The following is a 27,713-nucleotide window of genomic DNA, read 5'->3' on the forward strand; positions in this document are numbered from 1 at the left end:
TTTGTGCATAATCAGTGTATAAAATTCTTTACATCATCAGGTAAATTAAAGAATAATTACGGTAACTTCTATTATTAAAATTTAGGAATGACAGATTTGAAGACCAATAGAGTGCTAATTGTGCTCCAGTCAAATTTGTTATTTCCTTTTCTGACCTAATTCAAATTTATTTCCTTTTTAAACGTTAAATTAAGTTCGAAATTTTCATGATTTTATCTCAAATAAGATAGTCATTTTCAACCAATCCACATTCAAATAAGATAGTCATTTTCAACCAATCCACATCTTAAATAAAGTAATTCCTCAGCGACCCAACCATTGTTGACCCAGCAGAATTTCTTTTGCTTAATTAAGGATTAGCAATTGCATAAGTTAATTTGTTCTGAATTTTTGTCAACTTATTACTATCCCAAAACGCTACATACTGAAATTTATGTAGTACTCTACACATGATAAAATATGTCTCCTAGCAAAGAAAGGGGCAAGGAAACAAGATTTTGATAGTTCCTCCGGTATTTACAACGGTATTTACAAATGAAAGGGCGTGGGCGACATTTCTAGGAACTACTTATGAACGATCAGTGCCGTTTCATAAATTCATAATAGTAATGATCAGTTGACAATAGTTCAAAACAACCAAGGGGTGCCAATGACTCAGTTAGCTTGTAACTGTTACTCTAGTATATAAGTACTAGTATCCCAAAAAAAAAAATAGTACATCAAACACCACCTTTAATGTTTCATTTCTTGTTTGGTCTTACGAATTGAAGTTTGCAACTGTCACAAAAGTCATCATTACTTTTATCCCTATATGTTTTGCATTCATCGTCATATTTTGTTTTCTTATATACAAAGAGATATTTGGGCGGATACTCCAAATTTTATTTGCAAGAAAACTCTAAGAGAATAACTTGTTATTTACTCCTTTTCTTGGATCTCTATGTATGTCAGTTGTACTGGCTATGAGTTGGCTTTCTATTTTCCTATATATTCACCAAATGATGAGTTAAAGACAGAAATCAGCCTAAGCAAAGGCAAACTTTTTAATAAGGAAAAGAAAAACTAGATTTTCTTGTGTTTGAGAAGATGAGTAGCATTACTGCTAGCTGTTATTCTAATTTGATATTGAAGAAAAGAGAATCAAGAATCAATGGGGTGTCTAATTTACAATACAATGGGCTTAGAGCTATTGAAACTATTCAAATGCCAACAAGCTCTGCTGCTTATAAGCCAAAAGGTATTATGATCTTCTTGCAATTTGCATTACATCGATGACAAAGTAGTAGACAGAGACGAATTTAGGATTTAGAGCCAATGGGTCCAAAATGAGTGTGATGTTACTATATATGATACTTTCTGATTTTTTTTATTTTGCATGTGTATACATAGTCCAGCCGAAAAGCCACAAGGCAATAAGTTCACTTAAGCCCACAATGTCCACCCCTGTTTGTAGGACTAGATATTTGATTTGTGCCATAGGGTATAAATATTGGAGTATGATAATTGCCAAAAACTGTGGAGAAAATGTGGGAATTTGGTGTCTTTGATGTTTCTTTGAGTATTCTGCTGAATCTTTTAATTAGTGATTATTGTTTCTGAATACTCAAATGGAAGTTATCTTCGTGTCAGTCATGGGTTCGAGCAGTAGAATTAGGCCACTGATGCTTGCATCAGGGTAGGCTGCATGTATCACACCCCTTGGGTTGCGGCTCTTCCCCAGACCTTGTGTGGACGCCTGATGCTTCGTGCACTGGGTTGCCCCTTTTTGTTTTGTTTCTGAATATCTGTCTAGTTTTACCATTATTCTTTTTGCTTTCGGTTTTGCTGATGATATCATTCCCTTGCATTTGTATTTCCAATCTAAACCTTCTTTCAGATAAGTGGTTGAAGAAGTTTTTCTTTTAGATGCTCAGCATTCAAGAAAAGAGAACATGGAAACGCAAGTTGTAAATATTAATGTTAGGATATATAAAGAATGGTCAAATGCACATTGAGTTGGATTTGCAAATACTGCAAGTTCGTGATTAATGTACCTTCATTTCTTTTCTGGATATTTGCTTACTAATCACAATCTTATATTATCAATGTTTCATCAGTTCAATCTCTTCAAATTTCGTGTTGATGTTGGATTTTTTTTATTTTCATAGTTATTGTGCTTCTAAGTTTTCTACTTTATCTTGAGAAACGATACTGTGTCAAACTTGGTTTTTTCTTGATTTTCTGTGATTTTGTCGGGAAGGATTCTAATCTACTAATTTTTTTTTTAAATAGATGTAAAACGTCGAAGAATCAAAGCGATGGCCTCTCCAGCTGTTTCAGCTCCCAAGAGAGAAACGGACCCGAAGAAAAGGATTGTCATTACCGGAATGGGCCTGGTTTCAGTCTTTGGAAGTGATATCGACAATTTCTACAACAAACTTCTCGAGGGACAGAGTGGTATCAGTTTAATAGACAGATTTGATGCCTCAAATTACACGGTTAGGTTCGGAGGACAGATTCGCGATTTCTCTTCCAAAGGCTATATAGACGGGAAGAATGATCGTCGTTTAGATGACTGCTGGAGATACTGTCTTGTTGCTGGAAAGAGAGCTCTCAACGATGCCAACCTTGACCAACAAGTTCTTGAAACTGTGAGTTTATTACTCCCTTTGTTTTAATTTATGTGACACTCTTTCCTTTTTAGTCAGTCCCAAAAGGAACGACACTTTTCTATATTTAGTGACAGTTTAAATTTAAACTTGTTATTTTACCCTTAATGAGATGATTTATAGTCACATACTATTTTGGACCACAAGTTTCAAAAGTCTTCCTTTCATTCTTAAACCCGTGCCTAGTCAAATAACGTCACATAAATTGAGACGGAGGGAGTAATTGCTAGTACAATTTTTGAGTTGTAAATGATTAAAAGCATAAATATGTGAGGAAAGATTTTTGAATGAATTTGTTTGTGTTGCAGATGGACAAAACGAGGATCGGTGTCTTGGTGGGGTCGGGCATGGGCGGTTTAAAAGTTTTCAGCGACGGGGTGGAAGCCTTGGTGCAAAGAGGATACAAGAAAATTAGTCCATTTTTCATTCCTTACTCAATCACCAACATGGGATCAGCACTGTTGGCTATAGACACCGGACTAATGGGACCAAATTACTCTATTTCAACGGCTTGTGCAACTGCCAATTACTGTTTTTACGCGGCTGCAAATCACATTAGAAGGGGCGAAGCGGATATTATGGTAGCAGGTGGAACGGAAGCTGCTGTTACAGCTACTGGTGTTGGTGGATTCATTGCTTGTCGGGCCTTGTCTCAAAGAAATGACGAACCAGAACAGGCCTCAAGGCCATGGGACAAAAATCGTGATGGATTTGTTATTGGTGAAGGCTCTGGTATCCTGGTATACATTTTCTCTTATCTTGTCACATTTGTTCAAAAGCATCGGTTGGTATTGCTATAGTGAGTTGATCGAGTTATTTCCGTGTGAACAGGTCATGGAAAGTTTGGAGCACGCCTTAAAAAGAGGCGCTCCTATCATAGCAGAATACCTGGGAGGTGCAGTCACTTGTGATGCTCATCACATGACCGATCCTCGCGCAGATGGTCTTGGAGTTTCGTCTTGCATCGTTAAGAGTTTGGTAGATGCGGGAGTTTCACCTGAAGAGGTAACACGTTTTGTTGATTTTCTAATAAAAAATATTGTAAAGTCAGACCTATTTATGACAATTATCCTCTATAACAGTATTTTACTATAACAGGTTAACAACCATGTTTTCTGGGAACCGATCTTTCATGTTATGTTATGTTATTTTATATACTAGTTTCTCGATGTATGCCGAGCTATATATGTTAACAAATAGTGTTAGTATATGCATACATAAGAGAAAATGCATACATAAGAGACTATTGAAATATCAATTAAACCAAATTTTCAAAAAATATATATTCAAGGTTAAAGCAATTGAGTTTTATATTATTTTAGGAGAAAAAGGTGCAATATATTTTAACCTAGGTATATAAACTCCCAAGTGAAAGAAAATGCTACATTTCAACTTCCATGACAAAATCTGTAGACTTGTATATCTCTCATCCACAAAGTTAACTCGTAAGTGCAATCTGCAAATATGGGAAATATTTTTCCACTTTAAAAGTTACTTAGTTTCACGTGCACAAATTAAAGAAACAAAGAACAAGCTTGAACTAACACGATTAAGCTCTATATACGGTCACATAACTACTATTTTATTCAATTTCACTTGATAATTCATATAATTGTCTTCAACAGTTTTACAGATGAATATTACTCGATCCGTCAAAGTAGTTCGCTGATAGGTTACAACATCTATAGCATGTAAATTAAATTTCTACAATTAAAAAGCAGATAGTACAAAAAGATACACTTAAAGAAACTTCATAAAATTAAAAAATTAGAAGACAGATTACATCAAAATTAAAGGTGAAAGAAAAAGAAGATATATTTGTTCATAGATATTGTTTCAATGGCCAACAATAATGGCTAAAAGTTCATCATATCACTTGAATGGATCAAATTGCAAATGGACGAAGCCAGCATGTCATTATAAGACTTTTACCCTATGTATGGTCTTTTTCTCCACCTGTACTCAATTTACTCATTTTCTCCTTCTTCTTTCGCCATTTTTTCCCTTTAATTAGTAGCTGCCTTCCTTCTTTGTTGTCCCCTCATTTGTAGCTTTTGTTTTTCATTTCCGATGGTTAGTATCCATCTTTATAGGATGATAGTTAAATAGCAGTAGGAAGCAACTGTTCAGTTCATATTTTAATTCTTAATCTGATTCTTAAATAACAGTTGAGAATGACTATTCAAATTCATTGACAGGAGGTTCAATTTATTTATTGGTTGTAGAGGATAATATAAAGATTCATGAATTTACTTTAGCTGTAACTAATACAAAGAATACCAAATGCATCAGACATTATATGTGATATATTCAAGAGACTTTATGGCGGCTGAGTCATTGTACAATACTAAAAAAATAAATGTATATTCACACTTTTGTACAAAATTATTGTAGGAGTAATGATTGATTGAAGGGTAAAAAAGTCATTCAATATTTTATGGGCATTTCGGTAATCCAACTTTCAACTTGGGGGCTTTTCACTTTTAGAATAATATGATGATATGGTTCTCTATAACAACATTTTGCTATAGCAACAACAAAGTATCAGGATAAATAATGTTGTTATAAAGAGGTTTGACTGTATATTTTAGTTAGTCAAATGTACTATTTAGATTCTGATATACAGATTGTTAATATTGATTCTGAATAGGTGAACTATATAAATGCCCATGCAACATCAACTCTTGCCGGAGATTTAGCTGAGGTCAATGCCATCAAGAAGGTCTTCAAGGATACCTCAGAAATCAAAATAAACGGGACAAAGGTGAAAACAACCGTTATTTTGTTTACAAAGACTAACTAAATAACTACGTATCATACAAATGCTAGTCTTATCTACCAATAGACTCAAAATTCATTTTAAACTAGAACGAAGTTGCTGCCACTGGCGTCTCTTAAAGAAAAGAAACAATCCGATTCTAATATTTGAATGGCAACAGCTACTTAACAACTGAATCAAGTTACATTTGTTGTTGTTAATTTTTAGTCGATGATCGGTCATGGACTCGGAGCTGCTGGCGGAATTGAAGCCATTGCAACCATCAAGGCAATCACAACCGGATGGCTTCATCCAACCATCAATCAATATGTACTACTCACTAACTCCTCTTGTTTAAGACTTTCTGGTTACCCGATATCCTGATAGTCATTTTCAACCGTTCCAAGACTTACTTCTCTCTTTTTATGTGTAGAACTTAGAACCACAAGTTACAATAGACACTGTTCCAAATGTGAAGAAACAACATGAAGTGAACATCGGTATGTCTGTTTATCCTAAATCTAGTGCACAATTCTCACTTAATAGTTGGCTAATAGTAATGAAGTTACCTCAAAATAGAGAAATTATACATGTTGCTCAGACTCTTCAAAAATGCAACCAAGTGCGTGTCGGATCCTCCAAAAGTAGCGCATTTTTCGAGGATCCTACACGAATGCGGCAGCATTTATGGAGAGTCCGAGACATAGCGTTACAGTAGCCTTGTGTAATCCTTTTTATTTTCCTTTCATATTCTTTTGCAGGTATCTCCAACTCGTTTGGATTCGGAGGACATAATTCAGTGGTTGTTTTTGCACCCTACACGCCTTGAACAAAGTTTTAACACAAACAATTGGCTCATTTGAGAGAACTCATAAATTTCTTGAAGATACAACACTTATAATGTTGCCCCTTTTATCAAATTTTATTCAAAATGTAAGTTATCAATAAACTTCTCAACTATAATCATTGATGACTTTGTTATGCAACAAGCTTTCCAAGATTTGTTAGAAACTCAGCCAATTAAAATGTGAGACATTTGGCACATGATTCTTCAAGCTCGAAATGAAAGAATCTAAGTATCCAACTGTATACATTATATATTATAATAATATCCATATTAATTTGCTTGCACTTGAACTCGTCTCGATCCTCTAGTGTCGTTTTCTAAGCATCCAACTTGAAATGAAAGAATCTGAGCATTCAACTTAAAATCTTCGAGGCTCTTATATGTTGACGTGATATATATACATTATAAAAATCTCCATATTTGCTTTTGGTTTCCATGATTTCAAGCTTTGTGGACAAACATAAGCATGCAGTAACCTTTCCATTTGCTTTTTGATCTCAATATTCCAACTAGAATGATCATTCAATGTGGGTTATGGTCTTATCTCCTATTTTGACTGGACTGATCCAGAGAATGAGGAAGGGAATGAGAATTGTGGGCTTTAGAAAATGACAAGCACATATAGCAGATAGCTGTTCTTGTGCTTTACTTGCAAATATGGCCAAATCCGAAAGAGAACAATATCATGTCATTCTACAATGAGAACTAAGACAAATACTGATATCCAAGTTGCAAAGAAACTCTACTATCATTATACGATAATATTAACTGCCAGTTAATAGGGAGATCGATTTTGGTCCATTACAAATATTTTTTAAAATTTATATGACTTTTTCTTTTTTATAGGAGATAGGTAAAAAAAATAATACTGGAGTTGACACTTGTAATATATGAAATCTTATAGAATCATTTTCTTTCATTCAAATAGTAGAGGTCATAGGAGGTAATTTTCTCGATGGTTAATAGTCATGAAACATCTATTTAAGCAAAGATTAACTTCACGAATGATTAAAAAATTAAAGAGAAAAAAATACACGCTATAATTTGCATTAAACATTTCAATTGTTTGTTTTGATGGGAGATGATACAACCTTATTTTGTGCTAAAAGTTAAAAAGGATTTAGTTTATATACATTATTATTATTGTATTTTAACATGTTGTGTGTTTGTATTTTAACATGGAGAAAATACATCGAAATTCTCCTAAGCTTGACACTTTTTTTTAAAAAAATACACCTAAATTTTACGAGAGTCCTATTACCCCCTAAACAACTCCGAACTTATATTATATGCCATTTTTAACCCAATCCCAATTTGAAGCAAAAAAAATAGCTTTCACTCACCAATTACTGAATGCCACGTGTCAATTTTTTTTTTTTTTTTTAAAATGACTGTCAATACCCAACAAAAATCTACCAAACAAAGCTTAACTCCATTTTCGAAATTAGCAATCACCACTTTTCTTAAAAACTTCACAATCGAAATTATTGTTTTCTCCCACTTTTCACCGGTAAGAACCTTTTTGCAACGAAGGAAATTCATTGCTTTCACTGTAACTAATCAAAATGATTTAATTTTTCTTATCATCTGAAAATGAACCCCAAAACAAACCTTTACAAAAACACGATTAGCTATATCATGAATGTGAACTTTCATTTCTCACAGGAACTTAAGAAACACCCAAAATGTAAAACAAGAAAAAGGGTAGAGTAGGTAAGAGAAAATAGACGTTGGCAGCCATGAAACCACCACCAGCCCAATAATGAAGAAGAAGGAAAAAAGTATAATAAACGGAGAAAAAATAGAATAATACATATAACTAAAAAAAAAAAAAATGGGTTCCTCACTCTCGAGGAGAGTGATATACACACACCACACCAGGTGGTTAAAAAGGGCATATTAATGTAAGTTCAGAGTTGTTTAGGGGTAATAAGATCCCCGCAACATCGTCCAGTTTTTTTTTTTTTTTTTTTACAACTATTGTTTTAACACTAAAAAGTGTTAAGGAAAACAAAATATTAGGTTGCAAGCAAAATGCCCTTACAAGACTGACAAAACTATTAGTACTCCACCAGTCTTGTTTCCAATTCGGCCTGGTGAAGTAACCCATTATCATGTCATTTTATGCAAACAAGCTATTACTTATTCATATTCTAAAAAAAGATTTTTTATTTTTATTTATTACTTTTAGCATATTAAAATAAGAGAAAATAATTTTTATTTTTTTATTTTCTCATAATATTAATTACTCATGTCACATTATTTTTTAAATCTATTAAAAATATGCATCAATTAATATAAATATCACGAGCTAGTAGTTTTTATGAGAAGGACAAAGTAAAAGTCCAATTACCTTGACATAGGGCCAATATGGTCAATTCATCATCTAATTGACACCTGTTTACGTGCCACTTCATCACGTGAACAGTCTTTGAGAACTACAGTGTTACGTCGGACTTCACGCGCTCTTTGGCATCCCACTTTCTGGAGGACTTCACGCGCTAGGCGCACCCCGGCGTACTGGAAAAGCAAATTTCCCAAATAAACCATAATAAGCAAGAAAAAAAAATACTTTATTTCTTAGATTCCAATTAACCATCTAATATTAGTAAAATGTTAATTATTCATCTCTGTTCAATATTTTGAATTTCAGGTAGGAACAATGATGTGACTGGTCTTGTGGAATTCCATCAGGTCCTATGGTGAGTTCAATTGCAATTCCCAGTATATTATATATTTGTTAATTGTGATGACGAAATTTAGTTAAGTTATTATGATTTAGGTATTCATTGGATGTTGCTGTAATTGGAGAATTTTGTTGTTTTGATTCTTAGGACCCGTTTGGCCATAAAAGATATTCACTTTTTTCCGGAATAATTTTTCACTCAGTATTTGGCCATAAAAATTCCAAATTCAACCTCAAGTTGTATTTCAAACAGCCTATAACCTGTTTTTCAACTTACTTTTCAAGTTATATTTAAGTACATTCAAACATGTACATTATTTCAAATATTGTTACAAAAAGTATAACGATCTTCAACTCCAACTCCACAAAATTCCAAATAACAACAACATACACAGTGTAAATTCCAAATATTTGGAATCTATGGCCAAATGCCTAGTTATAATCTACTTTCTCAAATAGTTAAATTTGTGTGTTTCAGTTGCATATTATGCATTTGCAATGGAGGCAAGTGAAGCCAAAATTGAGGATAGTGTTGTTCCGGTAACAAACACCAAGGAGATTGCTGATCCTATTGTTTACCAGCTTGTCCGGGTATGACCACCTCTACTCCTAATTCATAAGTTAAATGAGTGTAAAGTTTGTAGGCATAATTACTAGGGCATATGCTCGTTTTTATTTTCTCTACTTTATGGAAAGATTTGAGTTGCTAGTGATTAGCGAATGCTTGCACCCAAGGGTGTGGCCTAGTGGATCCCAGTAGAGACAAAACACTAGGTGATTTCTTCCAGAGTTACCCGGTATCTGTTGCTGGTAGGAGGTGGCAAGTTTCCCGTGGAATTAGTCGAGGTGCGCGCAAGCTGGTCCGGACACCACGGTTATCCCAAAAAAAAAAAAAAATTAGCGAATGCTTGGAGGCTATTTTGCTTTCTCAATATGGAACAAATATATATGCTTACTTGCAGTTTTGAGGGTTCTTCTTGGTCAATACCTGATCGTTTTTCTTTATTCCAGCTTGAATCTCCTTTTCGACAAATAATCAAAGAAAGTTCATGATTTGTACTTGGTGCTGGTAAAGCTGCTAAAGGCTTAATCCGCACGTAAAGAGAGGTGAATGAGAGTTTTATCAGACTTCTCAAAATGGAAAAGGCGTGGTGGTGGTGAGATAGTTACTTAAGAAAATTTTAGGCGATTACCAAGAGCGTTGATGTTAGCTCTCTTGTTTTTTGATCATGTTCATCGAATATCTCTAGGTAAAGACTAATTGGAAAGAAGTATCCCTTGAGCTCAACTCTATATATTAATTAGCATCACGATTGCCCTTTTGACTGTCTCCCCCTATTTTGAGGTGACGAAGAACTATTTTCTTTATAAGGGTCATCATATTATTTATTCATTCTTGCTGGAAAGAGAATACAAGTTTTGGATTCTGCAGAAGGTAGTTATAGAAAGGTGTTTGCTTTCTACAATGCCTTATGTGCTACCTTTTGTTTTGCGGTTGACATTTCTTTTCCTCATAAATGATTTTTTTTGAATTGGTCCTATTTTACAATTCCCGTGACTTTTAAGTGTAATGCACACTTGGGTCAATAATAGTTGGAATTCTGTTTTTCGTCCAAATTTCCTTCAAGAACTTAATTCCCAAGTTGTAAAGGTAAATCACACATTCAACTTGTAACAGGAGAACCAAGCTTGTTAGGTTTTAGTGAGTAAATGATGGTCATTACCAACTGTGTAGGTGAATGGCGAGGGAGATTAGTCCCGGCAACTCAGGATGAAATTATGGCGGTGGACGACTTGCTTGTAGATGATAAGTGTGAACCCAAGCTTGTCCCAGATACTGGACAGACTTCAGAATCCTGCAGAACTGAAGGATATCTTCTGGAGAGAAATCCTTTTCAAGTTCCAGAAGGTTTAGAACTAGATTTTAAGTAATTCATTTGTCTTCAAATTATTTGAGATAAAGGTGGTTCTTTTCGACCTTTTCCTAATGAGAATTATTTTCAGGTAAATTAGAGTCTGCAAACCCCAAAGTTGGTGCAGAAAAGTCAAATGTGTTAGTTGACCCAGTGCCCGACTTGGGACAGATTGAAGCTCCTGAAAAGGTATGTAAGTAGCACTCTTCAGCTTTACTTCCTACATCTCCTTGATCTAGGGCCTTTTTCTTACTTTCTCTGTTTCATTATATGTGTGGTGGCATTTGACTTGGCACGGAGTAGAAAGAAATGATGGCTTTTTGATCTTTTTTTTTTTTTTTGATGACATGGGAACCCACAGCCGCTACCCTTCGGGTGCGCACAGGGTAAACCCAGCTCCTGTGTAATAGCTCGCAAACCACACAGGAGAGATAACCCGCACTAGGCAAGCCCCGTGTGACGAGCTCGACTCAGAAGGCAAATCCCCTGCTGTCGTAGGCAGGGGGTTTCGAACCTGAGACCTCCATTATGAAAGCCCCATACTCAACCAACTGAGCCACCCTTGCGGGTATGGCTTTTTGATCTTGTAGTCTTAAACATTCCATCACATTTATGTGGTTATAAAAGTATGTCATTAAGGGTAAAATGAGAAGTTAAAAGTTAAATTGTTTCCAAGTACAGAAATCTGACATTCTTTTGGGAACAAATTGAAATGGAAAGACTGCCATATAAAACGGAACAGAGTGAGTAATCTTTTAGGATGAGATTGTTGTATTATCTTACATAGCTAGATAAAGGAAGGTTGTAGTATGCTGACTATCATATTAAAGATAGTTAAAGCAGTTTAGAAAAAAGGAGGATCGCTGTAAAGGAACAATATGTTTCTACTCACCTAGGCGTGCTTTACATCTGCTAAAATGAGCCCGAATAGAGCGATATTGATTCAGAGGATTCATATCGTTGGCATAAACTAGTTTCGCGCAACTTATTTTTCTTGTTACTGTGTCGACAAAATTTTCCGTGTGGTGAACTGTATTTTTTGTTGGTGAATCATTCACCTGTTAGAGTTAATTGTTGTATCTTGTTTGGCGTTTCTCTTTCGCGCGCTATTATAGAGTCTGAAGAAGTATATTATGGTTTTTATATACTTCGGTTTGCTTCTAGTAATGTTAGTAGTGATTGTATTGCTACTCATTAGTCATCTTCGACTGATTTAGACTGGAATAATCTTCCAGGTGGCTGTTCATGGATTGGCTCGTTGCTCAGAACTCAGCAATATTGACCTATCTGTGAGGACCGAGGTATCCTCCAATTCCCAAGACGCACCAAATGAGGATACACCATCAACTTCTGCTGCCGGTTCTAGTTGGTAGCCAGACTTTTCAAAGTTGGAGGGGAAAATATGTTTAGACAACCTAACAGTTAAAGAACTTCAGGAAACTTTTAAAGCAACTTTTGGAAGGGAAACTTCTGTCAAGGACAAACAGTGGCTTAAGAGGAGGATTACCATGGGGCTGACTAATTCATGTGATTTTTCATGCACTACTTTCATAATAAGAGATAATGTAGTGGTGACGAAAGGTGAAGAACAAATATGTCATCATGTAAAGAGCAGAATTTCTGCACATTCTGAAGATGGAGTGGCAAATTCAGACTCTAGAGAGTCGTTAGGTGACCATGATAACAGAATAAATGATGATGCTGATTTTTCTGGGGCAGATGTTTCCAGTTCCGCCTTTGAAAGTTGTAATGTTACTAAAGATCTGTACACAGAGCAGAGAACAGCCAAAAGAGCTCGCAAACCAACAAAAAGATATATTGAAGAACTTTCAGAAATAGAATCTAGGGAATCCAGTGAAAAGTTAGCATCACCGGATAAAATCTCCAGATACCGATTTCCATGTCCAGAAACTCATATGAGGCCCACCAAAAATGTTAGGTCGAATGTGAGACCTCTGGTCACCAGGCAAGATTCTTTAGGAGGTTCTGGGGTTCAAATTCCATTTGTTTCTCGGATTCGAAGGAGCCGTCCGCGTGCGAACTTCATGCCTCTTTTGGTAAATATAAATATGTTAAATATTGACATGTAAATGCTTAGATGGCTTATTCCTAGCATGTATTTGTATATAAGGACTTATAGTTGTTTCTATGCGTATAAAACATACAAACCCCCGCAAATACCATGTAGACATCACTTTGTACTCTCTATCCATGTGAATGAAACTTTTGGGTTACCTGGATCGCATGCAATTTAGCTATACTCTTCTTCCTTGCGTAGATTATTTTAGTTTCAGTTTGAAGTGCATTTGTCATACTAACTCTATATCAGAGTGTGTGTGTGTGTTTCTCAATGAATTTGTAATGCCTATATCAAGCTGAATCATTTATCTTTCGAAGTAAATTACATGGTTTTTAGACTGAATTTCAGCTCCAATGTCATGTACTACTATGGCTGATGGAAAGATTAGTTTTTGTACCTCTGGTTATTGATGTACTTCAAGTTAAATATTGCAGGAATTTCAGCCCAGTGGTATGGACATGGCAACCAGACAAGTAAGGAGTGGTTTGGACGTATCTGGGCCACAAGAAGATGATAAGAGAAATAATGACCTGATCAAGACCAGTTCATCTCCTGGGTGGACTCAACAGCCTGTAAATAGAACTTCCCATTTCTGCTGTTTGCCTCTGAATTCTGTGTGTGCTTGATGTTTCCAAATCACTTGCAATATTACTTTAGTTAAATGTTGCTCTCTATAACCCAAAATGATTGTCCCTTTTTGCTTTCCGGGTGGCGGAAAAATTGATCTATGACTCAAGACTTTTAATGTTTTTGTGTCATTTTTAAATTGAAAGAATCACAACTTAGTATCTGTCTTTAAAATACTTTTTTAGATATCTAAATTTTATTCCCAAAGTACAAATTTAACCATTTTTGACTTTATTTTGAAAACTGGTCAACTTTATCTTCAAAAAAGAAAACAAGTCTATCTCTTTGGGAGATGGACTAATTTAAAGGTTCTCTGTAAGTCCGTATTCCCTTTATAATTTTGAACGATTGTGTTTTTATTTTCCTTCTCTATCATTAAATTCCAGTTTTGGCTGTTTCATGAGTTTACACTTTATATCATTAGTTGTACTTGTACTACCTTTCACAAGGTAGGGGTAAGGTCTGCGTACACACCACCCTCCCCAGACCCCACTTGCGGGGTTACATTGGATATTTGTTGTTGTTGTATTTCTTCCTTTTGTTTGTAACTAAAAAATATAACTAATCCTGTTGAGAATGCCTCATGATGTTGTTGCACAGGAATGTCTTCTTTATTGTATTAACTTTTGGATCACAACCACTACCCCAACCATGAGGTCTTAGGTTCAAGTCCGTCCCAGCGGAAGCTAAAAAACACTAGGTGATTACTTCCCTTGTGGCCAAAATTACCTGGTACTGTGCTATTAGGAGGTAGCTGGAATAATTGAGGTGCGTGTAAGCTGGTCCTGACACCGTCACAAAAAAAATAAAAATAAAAGAAACAACTCCTTATAATGAAGAAAGAGAGTCCAGCCAATTTGATTTTTTTCCATCTCACAGTATTATGTTTTTAACTCCCTTCTTTAATAGAATTTTAATAACAATGTAATTCTTTTCCTGGTTGAATTTGCAATAGACATCAATTTGTTGGATTTTCTGGCTTTGAAGTTACTTGGTGCAGCGATTTCTGCATTTCAAGGACATAAAAAATTCAAACCAGGCATGAACCAGGTTCAGTTTTTTTTTAGCCACTTTGAGATTGGAGTCTCTTTTGTTAAATAGAATTAGTGATTGGTCTAACGGAATTTTCTTTCCTTGCAATGGAAACTATTGGAACCGGAGAGGTCTGACCAAAACATATTTGTATTACTGGATAGATATAGAATCACTTGCTACCCACTTTAGTTTGGGTCATATTGGTTCTCTTTTTCTTATGCTTTTGAAAGATTTGTATTGATGCAAACATGGCTCAACCATTGGACAGTCAGAACCATTTCCTTCTTTATTCATTTTTCAATATCCATGGGACCCAACCTCCGGCTCAAATGTACTTCTTTTGTTGTCAATATAGTCTCATCCTCGCGTTGCGTCAAAATTTTATTTGATATATTTTTGTTGGTGGCTCTCAATTTTCTTTTTCTCCCTCTCCAATTCTCAAATTGTGGAACTCCTTTTGTCTTCTTAGCTTATTGCTGCTTGTGGAAAAGACGAGCATTACACTGGGATGAAAATTGTTGAGCTAGAGAATGACATAGAGCTGAATGACTGCTCTGAGGACAATTCAGATGATAATGTGGCAACTATACCCACCCAAAAAGCAGGAATGAGGAGAAAACATCATCGGCCTTGGACTATCAATGAGGTTGTTAAGCTAGTGGAAGGTGTAGCAAGGTATGGTGCTGGTAGATGGTCTGAGATAAAACAGCTTGCTTTTGCATCTTGCCCTTATCGAACTTCGGTGGACCTAAAGGTTGGTATTGGCTTGTACAGTTGAATCTAGTAATTGATTTCATTGGAAATAAATTAGTTCAGGCTGTTTCCGTACATGTGAGGTAATTCTGCAAATCACCGATGTACTTAAAGGACAAGTGGAGAAATCTGCTGAAAGCTAGTTTTGTGCAGTTTCCTGCAGAAAAAGGGGTGAGCATTATTAGAATTATTATTATGCAAGCTGTTTCATTGTTCTTGATGATTTTAGCAAGACTAATTTCAACTCTAAGATGGCTTCAGACATTCACTCTGTTTCAGTAGAAAGTGGTGATATACCTAGTTGATATAGTAGTACCCAACTTATCAAAAGGAATTAGTAATAGATTTTTACTCTATTAGGCGGCTGCAGTTTCAAACCACATGTTTTTGTCTCATACTTGCTTAATTTTCCTTTTACTAATTTTGAGAAGGCACAGAAAGGGAGGGAGAGGTGGGAGCTGGTGCGCTTTGTTTCTGTATTTGTTAACAGTCGGAGCATCACCCCTCCACACCCACTCAGTTTGTGGAAGCTCTGGGATTTATCATAGTATTTTTCTTAATGCCATATTAGTGATGGTGCAGATTCTGAATTCCCGGAAACAGGCTTCAGTTCCGATCCCTGCTCCAATTCTCTCGCGTGTGAGAGAGCTTGCTGATATGCAAGGTCAGATCCCACCAATTCTCAATACGGGCAAGTCAAGTGGACATAGTAGTAGTGGTAGAAGTGTACATGAAGCTAGGTCTGGATTCCTGTAATTTCAATATCATAAGAGGTTTGTTTTTTGGAATAAGCCTGATGCTGCTGGGCAAACAGTTCACTAACCTTTATATTTCATATGAGAATGCTACTTTTTGTGCGATTTAACCTTCTGTACACACCTCGGTAGCGCTTTTAATTTAAGGTCTTGAAGTTGAGAGCAATTTTATTTGCCTTCCCCCATATCGGTAAACAGCCAGTAATACTGCTGTTCTTGCTTAAATGATTTTAGTTGGTCATATCCCAGCCAGCATTTTTTTTTATTCGACTTGGTAAACTATTCATATCCCAGCTAGCATGCCCCTCCCCATATCCCATGCCCATAAGTTGTTGATGGTGCAACCCCTATTTTAAAGCAGCGATTTGATCTACCATGTGCATGAGTTGAGCATAAATGAAGCAGTGAAATTCATATATAGCTGACCGCGACTTGTTTGAGACTGACATGTGGTAGTTGTTGATTTGATCTATCATGTCAAAAGGATATGCTTTTCCTATTTGTTTTAAGGGAAAATGGTCAAAAATACCCCTCTACTTTGAAAAAAGGCTAAAAATATCCCCTGAACTTATTTTGGGCTAAAAATATCCCTCTCATCCTTAAAATTTTCAAATATACCCTGTGTTGACGGAAATTATCCCCCAAAATAACTCAAAATTATTTTTTAAACCCGCTTCATCATTTAAATCCCACCTAACTAAATAATAACTCATAAGATCCCCTTATTCCCCCAATTCCCTCAAACTTCAAACCAACGTATTGGGATAATAAGGGGATCTTATGAGTTATTATTTAGTTGGGTCGGGTTTAAATGATGAAACGAGTTTAAAAAATGATTTAGGGTTATTTTAGGGGATAATTTTCGTCAAGACGGGTATATTTGAAAACTTTAAGGATGAGAGGAGTATTTTTGATTCACAATAAGTTCAGAGAATATTTTTAGCCCTTTTTTTTTAAAGTAGAGGAGTATTTTTGACCCTTTTCCCGTGTTTTAATTAGCAAATGGTAGAGCGCTCGCTTTGCATGCGAGAGGCACGGGGTTCAATCCCCCGCATCTCCTCCTTTGATGAAATCGTTTTCCTTCTGCGTATTTTTTTAATCAGGAATTAGTACTTTTAGTAACCATTTATTTTCCTGCTAAAGTCAATGGATTTTAATGGGAGGAATGCATGTTGCGGTAATCTCTTCTAATTTTAGAGACTTAAATATCGTTAATATAGATTTACATTAATTTTTAAATGTCAGTTTGATTAGCAGAACATTAAGTGCCAATATTTCATTGGAGTTGAAATAAATGAAGGTTTGAAGTTAAATAATATTTGCAAATTAAAGAATGGTCATGTGCTTGCTTAGAAATTTTACTTTAAAAATAGTTAAAATTTTGTGAGTTTCATGCATTAAACTTATGATATTTCCATCCCGTCTTACTTTTTCTTACTATAAATTTTTTACTCTTTATAGTTCAACTTTTTTGTCGATACTCTCTCTAATTTCGACAATTAACATAATATCATAATCAAATAACAGAATCTCATATTGCATTGTGTTGATTAACTCGTTCATAATTAAAGGGTAAATAAATAAATAGGGACTCCCTCCTCCCTCCTCTTATTTAGGAATTAAGTCTAGTTATAATTGATTCTCTAGTAATTATTATGAAAAGAATAGTCATGCAAAAACTCAGTTACTACTACTACCAACCAAACAGCCCCTTCCCTCATTATGGCTCTATTTTTATTAATAAAGAAATAAGAAAAGAAAACCCAAATATGTGTAGAGCTAATTAGTAAACCAAAAAGAAAAAGTATCGATTGAATTCAATAATGGCTGAAATAGCATCTTCTTCCTCCCCCAAATCTATAATAGAATTACCCGTAACAGCATCAACAACTAATCCCGTAATCACCACCATGACTTCTCCTCCTCCTAATAACAACAACAACAATACAATTGACATTCCTCAAATTCCGTTAGCCCAATCTCAGTCTCACCAACAACAGCAACAGAATAATTCTAGTACTAGTAACAACAACTTAATGTCTATGCAGAGATCACCTTCAATGTCCAGGTTGACTCAGTTTCAAATGCAACAACAACAACAACAACAATTAGGTTTGATGAGACAACAATCAGGGGGAGGGCTTTATGGTCAAATGAATTTTGGAGGTACTTCGCTCCAGCAACAACAACAACAACAGCAGAATCAACAATTAACTGGACAGAATCAACAACAACAGCAAATAGGTGGTGGCCAGATGAGTAGTGGAAATTTAAATAGGGCAGCTTTATTGGGACAGACTGGCCATTTGCCCATGTTATCTGGACAAGCTGCTCAGTACAATTTGCATTCTCAATTTTTGAATTCGGTATTATTTTATTGTTCTTACTGCTATTATTTATACATATTTTAATTCCTTGATGCCCCAGGCTCCGCTTGTGGGAATATACTATACTGGTTATGTTGTTGTTTTTTATTGGGTGTGATGATGACATGAGTTGAGCTTAAATGGAGAAACATGGTCAATGAAGACGACCCCAATTTGTTTGGGGCGTACACGTGCTAGTTGGTATCACTTCAAGACTTATAGGATTAACACAAATAGAATCAAATTTTAGTATTGTGTTTTACTAATTCTATTCCCGAGCTATTAAATGCATGAACTTTGTTTGACAATGTACCGTTTGAGAATTTAGCGGTGTTTTAAAAAAAAAAAAAAACGCAACTGTCATTTGTCATTGTTATATTTCTTGATGAGGTTAAGTTTAAATGGTTGTGCTTTACGTGTTGATGAAAGGAGTTCTATTGTGGTTGCAGCCACGGCAGAAGGCAGGTCTAATGCAGGGGAATCAGTTCCATACAGGGAATTCCCATGGCCAGTCCTTACAAGCAATGGGAATGATAGGATCTCTCAACATGAGCCCTCAGTTAAGGGCAAACGGGGCCCTGGCATATGCACAACAACAAAGGATGAATCAAAATCAGTTGAGGCAGCAGTTGTCCCAGCAAAATCCTCTCACGTCTACTCAGGTGCCAATCTTGAAACATGCTACTAGTAATATATGCTTGTTGTTAAAAACTAACCGTCTCATTTATTCTGCTGAATTTTCCACTTGACACCGTGGTAAAAGGGAGATGACTGACTCTTTCAGGAAATCTAGACGCAATTTTTCTCACATCTGAGCTCAAGTTGTATAAACAAAAGAAAGCTGTTGATGCATCTGAGGGTGCCCAATAAAATCTTACCTCATTCAAGATTAAAAAATTAACCTCTGCAGAGAACCATAAATTACTCTTTTTTTACTGGATAAAATGATCTTAGCCGATGGATATTGTTAGGGGTGTCAAATGGCCGGGTTGGGCTGAAATTGGGCAAGTCAAAATGGGCTGAGGTAATTAATGAGCTGGGCTAAGATCGGCCCAAAAATTATTTGGGCTAAAAATGGGTTGGGTCATGACCTGCCCAACTTGACCTAGTTTTTTTGAAGGGTCTATTTTCTAGGAAAACATTTTCCGGGGAAAATATCTTCGCGGAAAATATTTTTTGTGATTTTTTTGTGGAAAATATTTCCGTGGGAAACATTTTTTGTGTAATATTTTTGAAAAAATCTTTTTCATGGAAAAAATTTCCACAAATATCAAATACACCCCAAACTTATTCGATACATGATACAAGAAAAGTGAATACATAGAAAAAAATAAAGCAAATCTCAAGCAATAAACTCAAATTAAAGTAAATCTTAAAAATGGGCTAGTATTGGGTTAAGTTGGAGATCACTTTAAAATGGGCTATGTTGGATTGGGCTAAAATCAGCCCAATATGAAATTATCTTGAGCCCAACCTATAAAATTTTGCGCGGATTGGGTGGGCCATCAACTTTTGGGGCATCTTTGACACCCCTAGATATTGTTATTGAAGTCACCGTAGGTGCACATGAACTCCTCCTACTCGTCTGGTTAATTTTTGCACTTCGCTACAAAGATAACGGAAATGTCCTCAGGAACAACAATATCCTTGTTTAATTACAAGTTAATTGAATCAATGAAGATGAAATCTGGTTATAAAGTGCTTCAGAATTGTGGATGTCGTCATTTCGCTAGATATTTGAAGCTGACGGTCATTTAAGACTGTCATATTTATACGAATATATCTACTTCTTTAATTTTGCTTTCCCTTTTCAATAAATCACATGTAATCCTCAATGTATAATCCAATAGTCTCTTGTCGGCTTCCTTGTGTTTCAGTATTCGTTTTTATTGCTCACGTTGACGTTACAATTTGCTGTAGAAAATGTCGGCTCAGAGCCTTTCAAGGACGTCATTTATTAACTCTCAGTTACCTGGGTTGACTCAGAATGGACAATCTGCAATAATGCAGAACAATTCATCACAGCAGCAGTGGTTGAAGCAAATGCCTGCAATTTCTACTCCTAATTCCCCCTCCTATCGTCTTCAACAGCAGAGACCGCAACAAATGCTTATGCAGCAGCAATTAGCTTCACCCCAACAGTTGCACCAAAATTCAATGGGTTTGAACCCACAACAACTATCCCAAATTGCACAACAGCAGCAACAGATTGGGCACCCTCAGATGCAGCAACAGCAACAGCAACAACAGCAGCAGCAGCAACAACAACAGCCACAACAGCTTTTGCATCAGCAGCAGTCTTCTCCAAGGATGGCTGCCCCAGCTGGCCAAAAATCTCTTAGTTTAACTGGATCACAACCAGATGTTACTGGATCCGGAACAACTACTCCAGGGGGAAGTTCAAGTCAGGGGACTGAAGCAAGCAATCAGCTTCTTGGAAAGAGAAAGATACAGGATTTGGTTTCACAGGTCCTTTATCCGCTTTACTTTCTTAATCTCTAAAATCCCGTTATCAGTGTTGGTTACTCCAAAAAGAAATATGGATATCTTCTTAAGTTTTGAAGTTCCCAAAATCAACTTCAAAATTTTTGTGATACTGATGATGGTAACATTCCTCCCATCCTTCCCAACTTCAAAAGTTCCAATCACAACACATAGAATTTCTTTGAACTAATTTTCTGAGGATAATGAACCCGACTGAATTAGAATATTTTTCTGACCATAGTGAGTTCAACTAAGCTAATAGTATGGTCAACACTGTTACTATTGCAAAGTTTTCCTCCAGCTGATTTTGCACACTGACGTCGAGCAATTACTGTTGTAATGTTTCAGGTGGATTCACAGGGAAAGCTTGATCCTGAAGTTGAAGATCTTCTTCTAGAGATTGCTGATGACTTCATTGATTCGGTTAGGCTTGAAAATGCTTTGTTCATTGTTTATGTCTTTCTCTTCTGTGGGGAGGGCGGTTGCAGATTTTTTGTTTAGGGGTTTGCTATGTGTGTCACATTTGGCTATCACTGATTTTGACTACCTTTCGGGTGAAATCATTAGTGTGCTAGCTTGTTTGGCCGTATAATTTTTGAACACTATGTACTTGAAGGAGATATCTATATTTTCTTTTTTTTTTGCTTGAGCTTGACAGGTTTGCCATCCTGATGATTCTGGTTTCCCTCCTCAATCCTCTCTCTGCATTTTTTCTTTTCTTCATCTTGTTTGTTGTGGAATCTCTTGTTCATTACTTTTTGCATATCCCATTCCAATTGAACTGCTAAACGCTGTCAAAGGCATGGCAAGGAATCTTTTTGACCCTCTGATATAAGATCATCATGTCAATCGCCCCTTGGATTTGTGAATCATGGACATTGAAGTTCTCCTGCCTTGGTGGTTGTCTAAGAATATATCTACCACTGGAAAGTGGTTGGCATTTTTATTTGAGTGGTAATTAATGATGTCAAAAGCTTATTTTCCTAATACCCTACTCGTCGTTTATATTCTTAATGAAATAGTGATATGCTACAACTTGTGAGTCATGTTTTCATTTGGTCAAAGGTTGGAAAATTTTCTCAACCATATCTAATCTATCGCCTTGGACACGGTAGCTTTCCAGCAGACCTTATAGCCACAAATATGATGTTTTTACTTTTTGCATATCCCATTCCAATTGAACTGCTAAACGCTGTCAAAGGCATGGCAAGGAATCTTTTTGACCCTCTGATATAAGATCATCATGTCAATCGCCCCTTGGATTTGTGAATCATGGACATTGAAGTTCTCCTGCCTTGGTGGTTGTCTAAGAATATATCTACCACTGGAAAGTGGTTGGCATTTTTATTTGAGTGGTAATTAATGATGTCAAAAGCTTATTTTCCTAATACCCTACTCGTCGTTTATATTCTTAATGAAATAGTGATATGCTACAACTTGTGAGTCATGTTTTCATTTGGTCAAAGGTTGGAAAATTTTCTCAACCATATCTAATCTATCGCCTTGGACACGGTAGCTTTCCAGCAGACCTTATAGCCACAAATATGATGTTTTTACTTTTTGCATATCCCATTCCAATTGAACTGCTAAACGCTGTCAAAGGCATGGCAAGGAATCTTTTTGACCCTCTGATATAAGATCATCATGTCAATCGCCCCTTGGATTTGTGAATCATGGACATTGAAGTTCTCCTGCCTTGGTGGTTGTCTAAGAATATATCTACCACTGGAAAGTGGTTGGCATTTTTATTTGAGTGGTAATTAATGATGTCAAAAGCTTATTTTCCTAATACCCTACTCGTCGTTTATATTCTTAATGAAATAGTGATATGCTACAACTTGTGAGTCATGTTTTCATTTGGTCAAAGGTTGGAAAATTTTCTCAACCATATCTAATCTATCGCCTTGGACACGGTAGCTTTCCAGCAGACCTTATAGCCACAAATATGATGTTTCGGTCGGCAATAAACTGCTGCCATCCTCATTCTCAAGAAAAATTCTGCTGCCATCTTCAATTTAACTAGAGTTACACACTTCTATGACTCTGGCTGTGGCCCTCTTTCTTTTTCCGGCTAATACTCATGTTTTTGTCTTTGTAACCTATATTTTTTGCAACTAGGTCAGGTAATTGTTGCAATATTTATATTGATCTTTTTCTGAACTAAAATTTATTAATACCGCCCTTAATAGGTCACTAGCTTCCTCGAAAATTCTTGTGCAAATAATTGTTCATGAAAAGTGACATACATGAATGTGTTTACATTGATTATTTATCATTTCTTGTGCAGATAATTGTTCATGAAAAGTGACATACATGTTTACATTGATTATTTGTCATTCTTTTTACGTACTTATGTTTGGATGTCTCATTGTAGGTTACTACATTTGCTTGCAATTTGGCGAAACATCGGAAATCTTCAACTTTGGAGTCCAAGGACGTACTGTTACATCTAGGTTTGTGCCTATAACTGCAAAGAAAGGACCTGTTCTTTAGTTTGTTTCCATTATTTAGAAAGAGTGCTATGATGACTTGGTACATATATTACTTGAAAAGATTATATTATTAGGTATAAAGGCTGTATTGTTCTGCTATATATGTTTGTTTTAGTATATCTTTTTATTTTCTTTCTGTTAATTAGTGTGTTCTTTACAGTCTTATGTAGCGAGATACTCCTCATTTAGGGAAAAACCCATCCTTTCTCTGTGGAATGTTTAGTTTTACAAAATTTAGACCACATTCTGATTGATGTAACGTGGGCCAAAGGTTATTATATCTGTAGACAAATAAAATACCTTTGGTTTAAGGCTCTCCCAGTAGCTGCTGTCCTCTCCGTGTTTCTTAGTTTCCGGTGATACTAGGAAAGCTCATAGATCATGTTCACAAATCGAGCTACATGCTGAACATTTTTCTCTAGCATTTTCACTTTGATACCAACTTTTATCGTATCATCTCCTTCATTTTTTTTATGCATTTTAGGCTTTTCATCTGCTAATGGACGCATGCTATACTTAAAATGCAACACTTTCTTATTTATGAGTGGCTAGCAAAATTTCAATGACAGCATACAGTTTTAATACCAAGCTCTCTCTGTCCCTTCGGAGACATAGGGTGAAATTGGAATGATACCAAACTCTCTCTTAACAGTAGCTGCAGTCTATGCTATACCTGAGTAAGCTCCTGAATGTGAGTTCCAGGAACTTAAACATCTAACTTGACCCTAATGGTAGAACAATATGACCATGCATCTGAAAGATAGAAGACATTCTAGTTGTTGTATATATAGAGAGATCAAGTGGTTTAAAACTTTCCACCCATTTCATGTTTTAACTACAGCAGGTAACATTTATTGTCAGGGTACTATCTCAAATATTTTGCATACGTAAACATCAATTTCAGTAAGGACCAACTGCTTTTCCTAATGCCCTATATCGCTCATAGAGGGCTACTTTATGATGTCTTTAATATGCTTGCAGTGGGCGCATGTTCATGTGCAAACGCCTGCAGACATTTAGGATATGTTGTACAATTGGTATTTTAGTGAGATGTTTATATCATCTAAAGATGTTTATATCATATATTAAGAATTAAACGAAACTGAGGTATTTTTCTAATCTAAATGTGATTTTCTACAGAGAAAAACTGGCATTTGACTATTCCAGGCTTTTCGAGTGAGGAGAGGAAACACTATCCAGAAAATGTATGTATCTCTGCCTCTCTTTCTTAGCCTTTTCATGGTGGTATAGTCCCTTCGTGTATCTGCACTAATGTAGAATAATGACAATGACATGAATTATGACTACTAAAAGTAATCTGTGACAAAATATCTTTACCTCATCCCTGCTCATTGGTTTAGTTGCTGATTGTAGTCCACCAATTGCTGGTAATCTGCTTATTCATCAATGGTTTTAGTTATTTTAAACTGGGTGAAAACTCAGGCTGTTTCTATGACATAGTGCTTCTTAACTCTGTGCAGTCAGCAAGTGATCTCCATAAAAAGCGTTTGGATGTGGTGAGTGCAATTCTATATATAATACAACCTGCCTCGATCGTGGTGGATATTTTTTAAATCATTGTTACTTTGACTCAGATACGTACCCTGGTTGAGGCCTCACAAACAGAAACAACAAGTACAAATAGTAGTGCTAAGGAGACCGTCAGACCAGGAGTGGGTGACTCAAATCACATGATCAGACCCCCAAGTTCAGACAAATTGGTTTCACAATCTAATGCTTCTCAAATGCTGCATGAGATGACAAGGTTTTGATGTCCGTGGAGTTCTTGGTGTATCTCCCGTGTTAACTGTACAGATCTTGATGGTAAGTATCAGTGCTTTTAAGATGAATTCTACTCTGACTTGCTTGTTTACTGAAGAACCCAGCCTTTAGTGGCTCTGAATTTTCATGTCCCATCACCAAGTTTGTATAAGTGATCCTTCTCTTGACCAATATCAGTTGCACATTGGATGAATGTGCTGTATGTAGTCTGGAGGCCTAAATATGACTTTGCTGCTACTAAATGATAATAATGTTATTGCTTTTTGGTTTTCATTGCAAATCAGTTGTTTAGTTCTTGGGTTTATCAGATCAAAAATTGGTTTTAGTTGTGACATGCCTCTGGTGATAAATGGGTACAATTGAAGTTCTCTGCTCATCTGTTGGTGTAAAGAAAATTTAGTATCATTGCACGCGTGTTAGAATCTAGGTCCTGAAACTCTACGCCACCAGGTTTCATCCGAAAACTCTTGATTGCTTGCTTTGTGCTTTTTTGTGGAAGTCCAGAGTGCTACCTTCAATCTCTGGCATAATACTGAACATAGCACATACTGCTACTGAGATGCTGTTATACCCCTCCATGACAATTACTAGCTGGCATATCCTTTTCTGGATAACTCAGCATCACCAACATATAAAGGCTTTATCTCAAGCCAATTAAGCATGCATTGCTGGTAGAAATAATGTTTATTTGGGCTTTTTGAAGTAAGTTTGCCACCACAGCTATGCTTTCCAATTTTAGAGGCATCTGGATACTTATTGCATACATCCAGCTGACCACTCTATTTAGCTCTTACGTCAGAAGTTATTTGTCATGGTCTTCTTTTAGTTGTGCAAGTTCAGTAATGGGAGTCAAGTAGAGGACGAGGACGTGCAGCTAGTACTCAGGTCATCCCGAAGAAAGAAAGTTTCAAGTACCTGGGGTCGATCATCCAAGGGACTGGCGAGATTGATGACGATGTCACATATCGTATTGGAGCGGGATGGATGAAATGGAAGCTCGCATCGGGGGTGTTGTGTGATAAGAAGGTGCCACCTATTCTAAAGGGAAAGTTCTACAAAGCGGTGATTAGACCGGCTATGTTGTATGGGACGGAATGCTGGCCAGTTAAGAAAGCGCATGCCCAGAAGATGAAGGTAGCTGAGATGCGGATGCTGAGATGAATGTGCGGGCATACCAGGAGAGATAGGATTCGGAATGAAGTGATTCGGGATAAGGTGGGTGTGGCCCCTATGGTGGATAAGATGCGGGAAGGGAGGTTGAGGTGGTTCGGCCACGTGTAGCGGAGATGCGCTGATGCGCCAGTGAGGAGGTGTGAGAGGATGGCAGTGGTTGGCCTGAAGAGAGGGAGGGGTAGGCCAAAGAAGGCCTGGGGAGAGGTGATTCGGCAGGACATGGCGTTACTCCAGCTTACCGAGGACATGACAAGTGATAGGAGGGGGTGGAGGTCGAGTATCAGGGTAGAGGGTTAGTGGGGGCCGCGAGGTTTCCTTTCTCGTATTAGGAGTATTTTTACCCTGCTTCTATGTGTTGGTCTTGTCTATCTTTGTTATTTTATCATGACTTCGTTGCTCTTACTATTTCTCATTTTCATATGGTTTTGATTTGCTTATCCGTATCTGACTCTTTTCCCTTGTTTTGTTTTGAGCCGAGGGTCTTTCGGAAGCAGCCTCCCTACCTTCCAAGGTGGGGGTAAGGTCTGCGTACACTTTACCCTCCCCAGACCTCACGTTGTGGGATCCAACTGGGTATGATGTTGTTGTTGTTGTTGGTCTTCTTTTAGTTGTCATGCACTTTGCTTACCATTTTACATCTACGGAGCTAATCATATTCTCCATTTTGCAGATCAAGAATGAGGGGAGGCATAGGTTATATAGGTGTAGCTTAATGGAAGTTTTTATGAGACTTTTAAGGCATGTGAAGAAAAATTGTAGAATGAACCACCAATAGTTGATTGGTCTTGAAGGCCTGTAATTATGCAGTTCAGTTAACAGTAGCTAATTCAAGTCTGTGAGGTTTCTCCACCATGCTCCTCTGGATGACATGTTTACTAATCCTGTATATTAGTGTGTTTACCACCTCTTCTCTGTAATATACCAAAGAATGAGGTTAAATCTTTGTTTTCCCTTTTTATCATAGTTTAAACACTGTATCAAACAGGTTTATGATGTTACAAATCACAAACGTTTTTTTTTCAATGGTACCTTTCAGATTTCACAGCGATAGCGAGACATGAAAAATATTGTAGTAAATCCTTTGGACATATTCATTACAAGAGCTTCATCTAAGTACCCATTTGGCCATGAGATTTTAGGATTTTCACCTAAAATTCTGTTTTCGCTTTTTTTCACTTTCAGTACATTTAAATAATTAAATATTTCTTTACAAAAATTATAGTTAAACACAACTCCATCTTCAAACTCCAACTTTATAATTCCAAATAAAGTGAAAAAATGTTGGTTTTCATGGCCAAACGCCTATTGAAATGC

The 27,713-nt window shown here is 36.4% G+C and overlaps 2 protein-coding genes and 1 pseudogene across 3 annotated transcripts; all 3 read left to right on the forward strand.

Moving 5' to 3' along the window:
- The first annotated feature begins 655 nt into the window (after positions 1-655).
- Positions 656-6,486, forward strand: LOC132638042 (3-oxoacyl-[acyl-carrier-protein] synthase I, chloroplastic-like). Its single transcript, XM_060355035.1, has 8 exons — positions 656-1,237; positions 2,272-2,630; positions 2,957-3,388; positions 3,480-3,653; positions 5,299-5,412; positions 5,635-5,736; positions 5,840-5,906; positions 6,168-6,486. Exons 1-8 carry the CDS (start codon positions 1,087-1,089, stop codon positions 6,233-6,235), a joined length of 1,467 nt encoding a protein of 488 aa, XP_060211018.1. The 5' UTR covers positions 656-1,086; the 3' UTR covers positions 6,236-6,486.
- Positions 6,487-9,437: 2,951 nt separating this feature from the next.
- Positions 9,438-16,212, forward strand: LOC132637053 (uncharacterized; annotated as a pseudogene).
- A 1,642-nt stretch (positions 16,213-17,854) lies between these two features.
- LOC132634757 (transcription initiation factor TFIID subunit 12b-like) lies at positions 17,855-27,422 on the forward strand. 2 transcript variants are annotated; one of them, XM_060350805.1, is made up of 9 exons: positions 17,855-18,468; positions 18,918-19,130; positions 20,455-20,937; positions 21,301-21,375; positions 23,327-23,405; positions 24,585-24,649; positions 24,926-24,961; positions 25,040-25,268; positions 27,070-27,422. In XM_060350805.1, the coding sequence occupies exons 1-8, from the start codon at positions 17,926-17,928 to the stop codon at positions 25,214-25,216; spliced, it is 1,671 nt and encodes a 556-aa protein (XP_060206788.1). In that variant the 5' UTR covers positions 17,855-17,925; the 3' UTR covers positions 25,217-25,268; positions 27,070-27,422. The 2 variants fall into 2 exon arrangements, with proteins under 2 accessions (XP_060206788.1, XP_060206787.1); XM_060350804.1 differs by having other exon boundaries at positions 17,858-18,468; positions 20,389-20,937.
- The last annotated feature ends 291 nt before the right edge of the window (positions 27,423-27,713 follow it).

This window comes from Lycium barbarum, chromosome 4 (genome assembly GCF_019175385.1).
Source record: "Lycium barbarum isolate Lr01 chromosome 4, ASM1917538v2, whole genome shotgun sequence".
Classification (NCBI taxonomy): domain Eukaryota; kingdom Viridiplantae; phylum Streptophyta; class Magnoliopsida; order Solanales; family Solanaceae; genus Lycium; species Lycium barbarum.

What these genes read in the sequence shown, in the direction of transcription:
- LOC132634757 (XM_060350804.1), top strand. Translation starts at nt 17,926, where the DNA reads ATGGCTGAAATAGCATCTTCTTCCTCCCCCAAATCTATAATAGAATTA. An exon ending in TACAGGATTTGGTTTCACAG is followed by an intron (nt 20,938 to 21,300) that starts GTCCTTTATCCG and finishes GTAATGTTTCAG; the next exon opens with GTGGATTCACAGGGAAAGCT. An exon ending in ATAAAAAGCGTTTGGATGTG is followed by an intron (nt 24,962 to 25,039) that starts GTGAGTGCAATT and finishes ACTTTGACTCAG; the next exon opens with ATACGTACCCTGGTTGAGGC.
- LOC132638042 (XM_060355035.1), top strand. Translation starts at nt 1,087, where the DNA reads ATGAGTAGCATTACTGCTAGCTGTTATTCTAATTTGATATTGAAGAAA. An exon ending in TGCTGCTTATAAGCCAAAAG is followed by an intron (nt 1,238 to 2,271) that starts GTATTATGATCT and finishes TTTTTTAAATAG; the next exon opens with ATGTAAAACGTCGAAGAATC. An exon ending in CGGGAGTTTCACCTGAAGAG is followed by an intron (nt 3,654 to 5,298) that starts GTAACACGTTTT and finishes GATTCTGAATAG; the next exon opens with GTGAACTATATAAATGCCCA.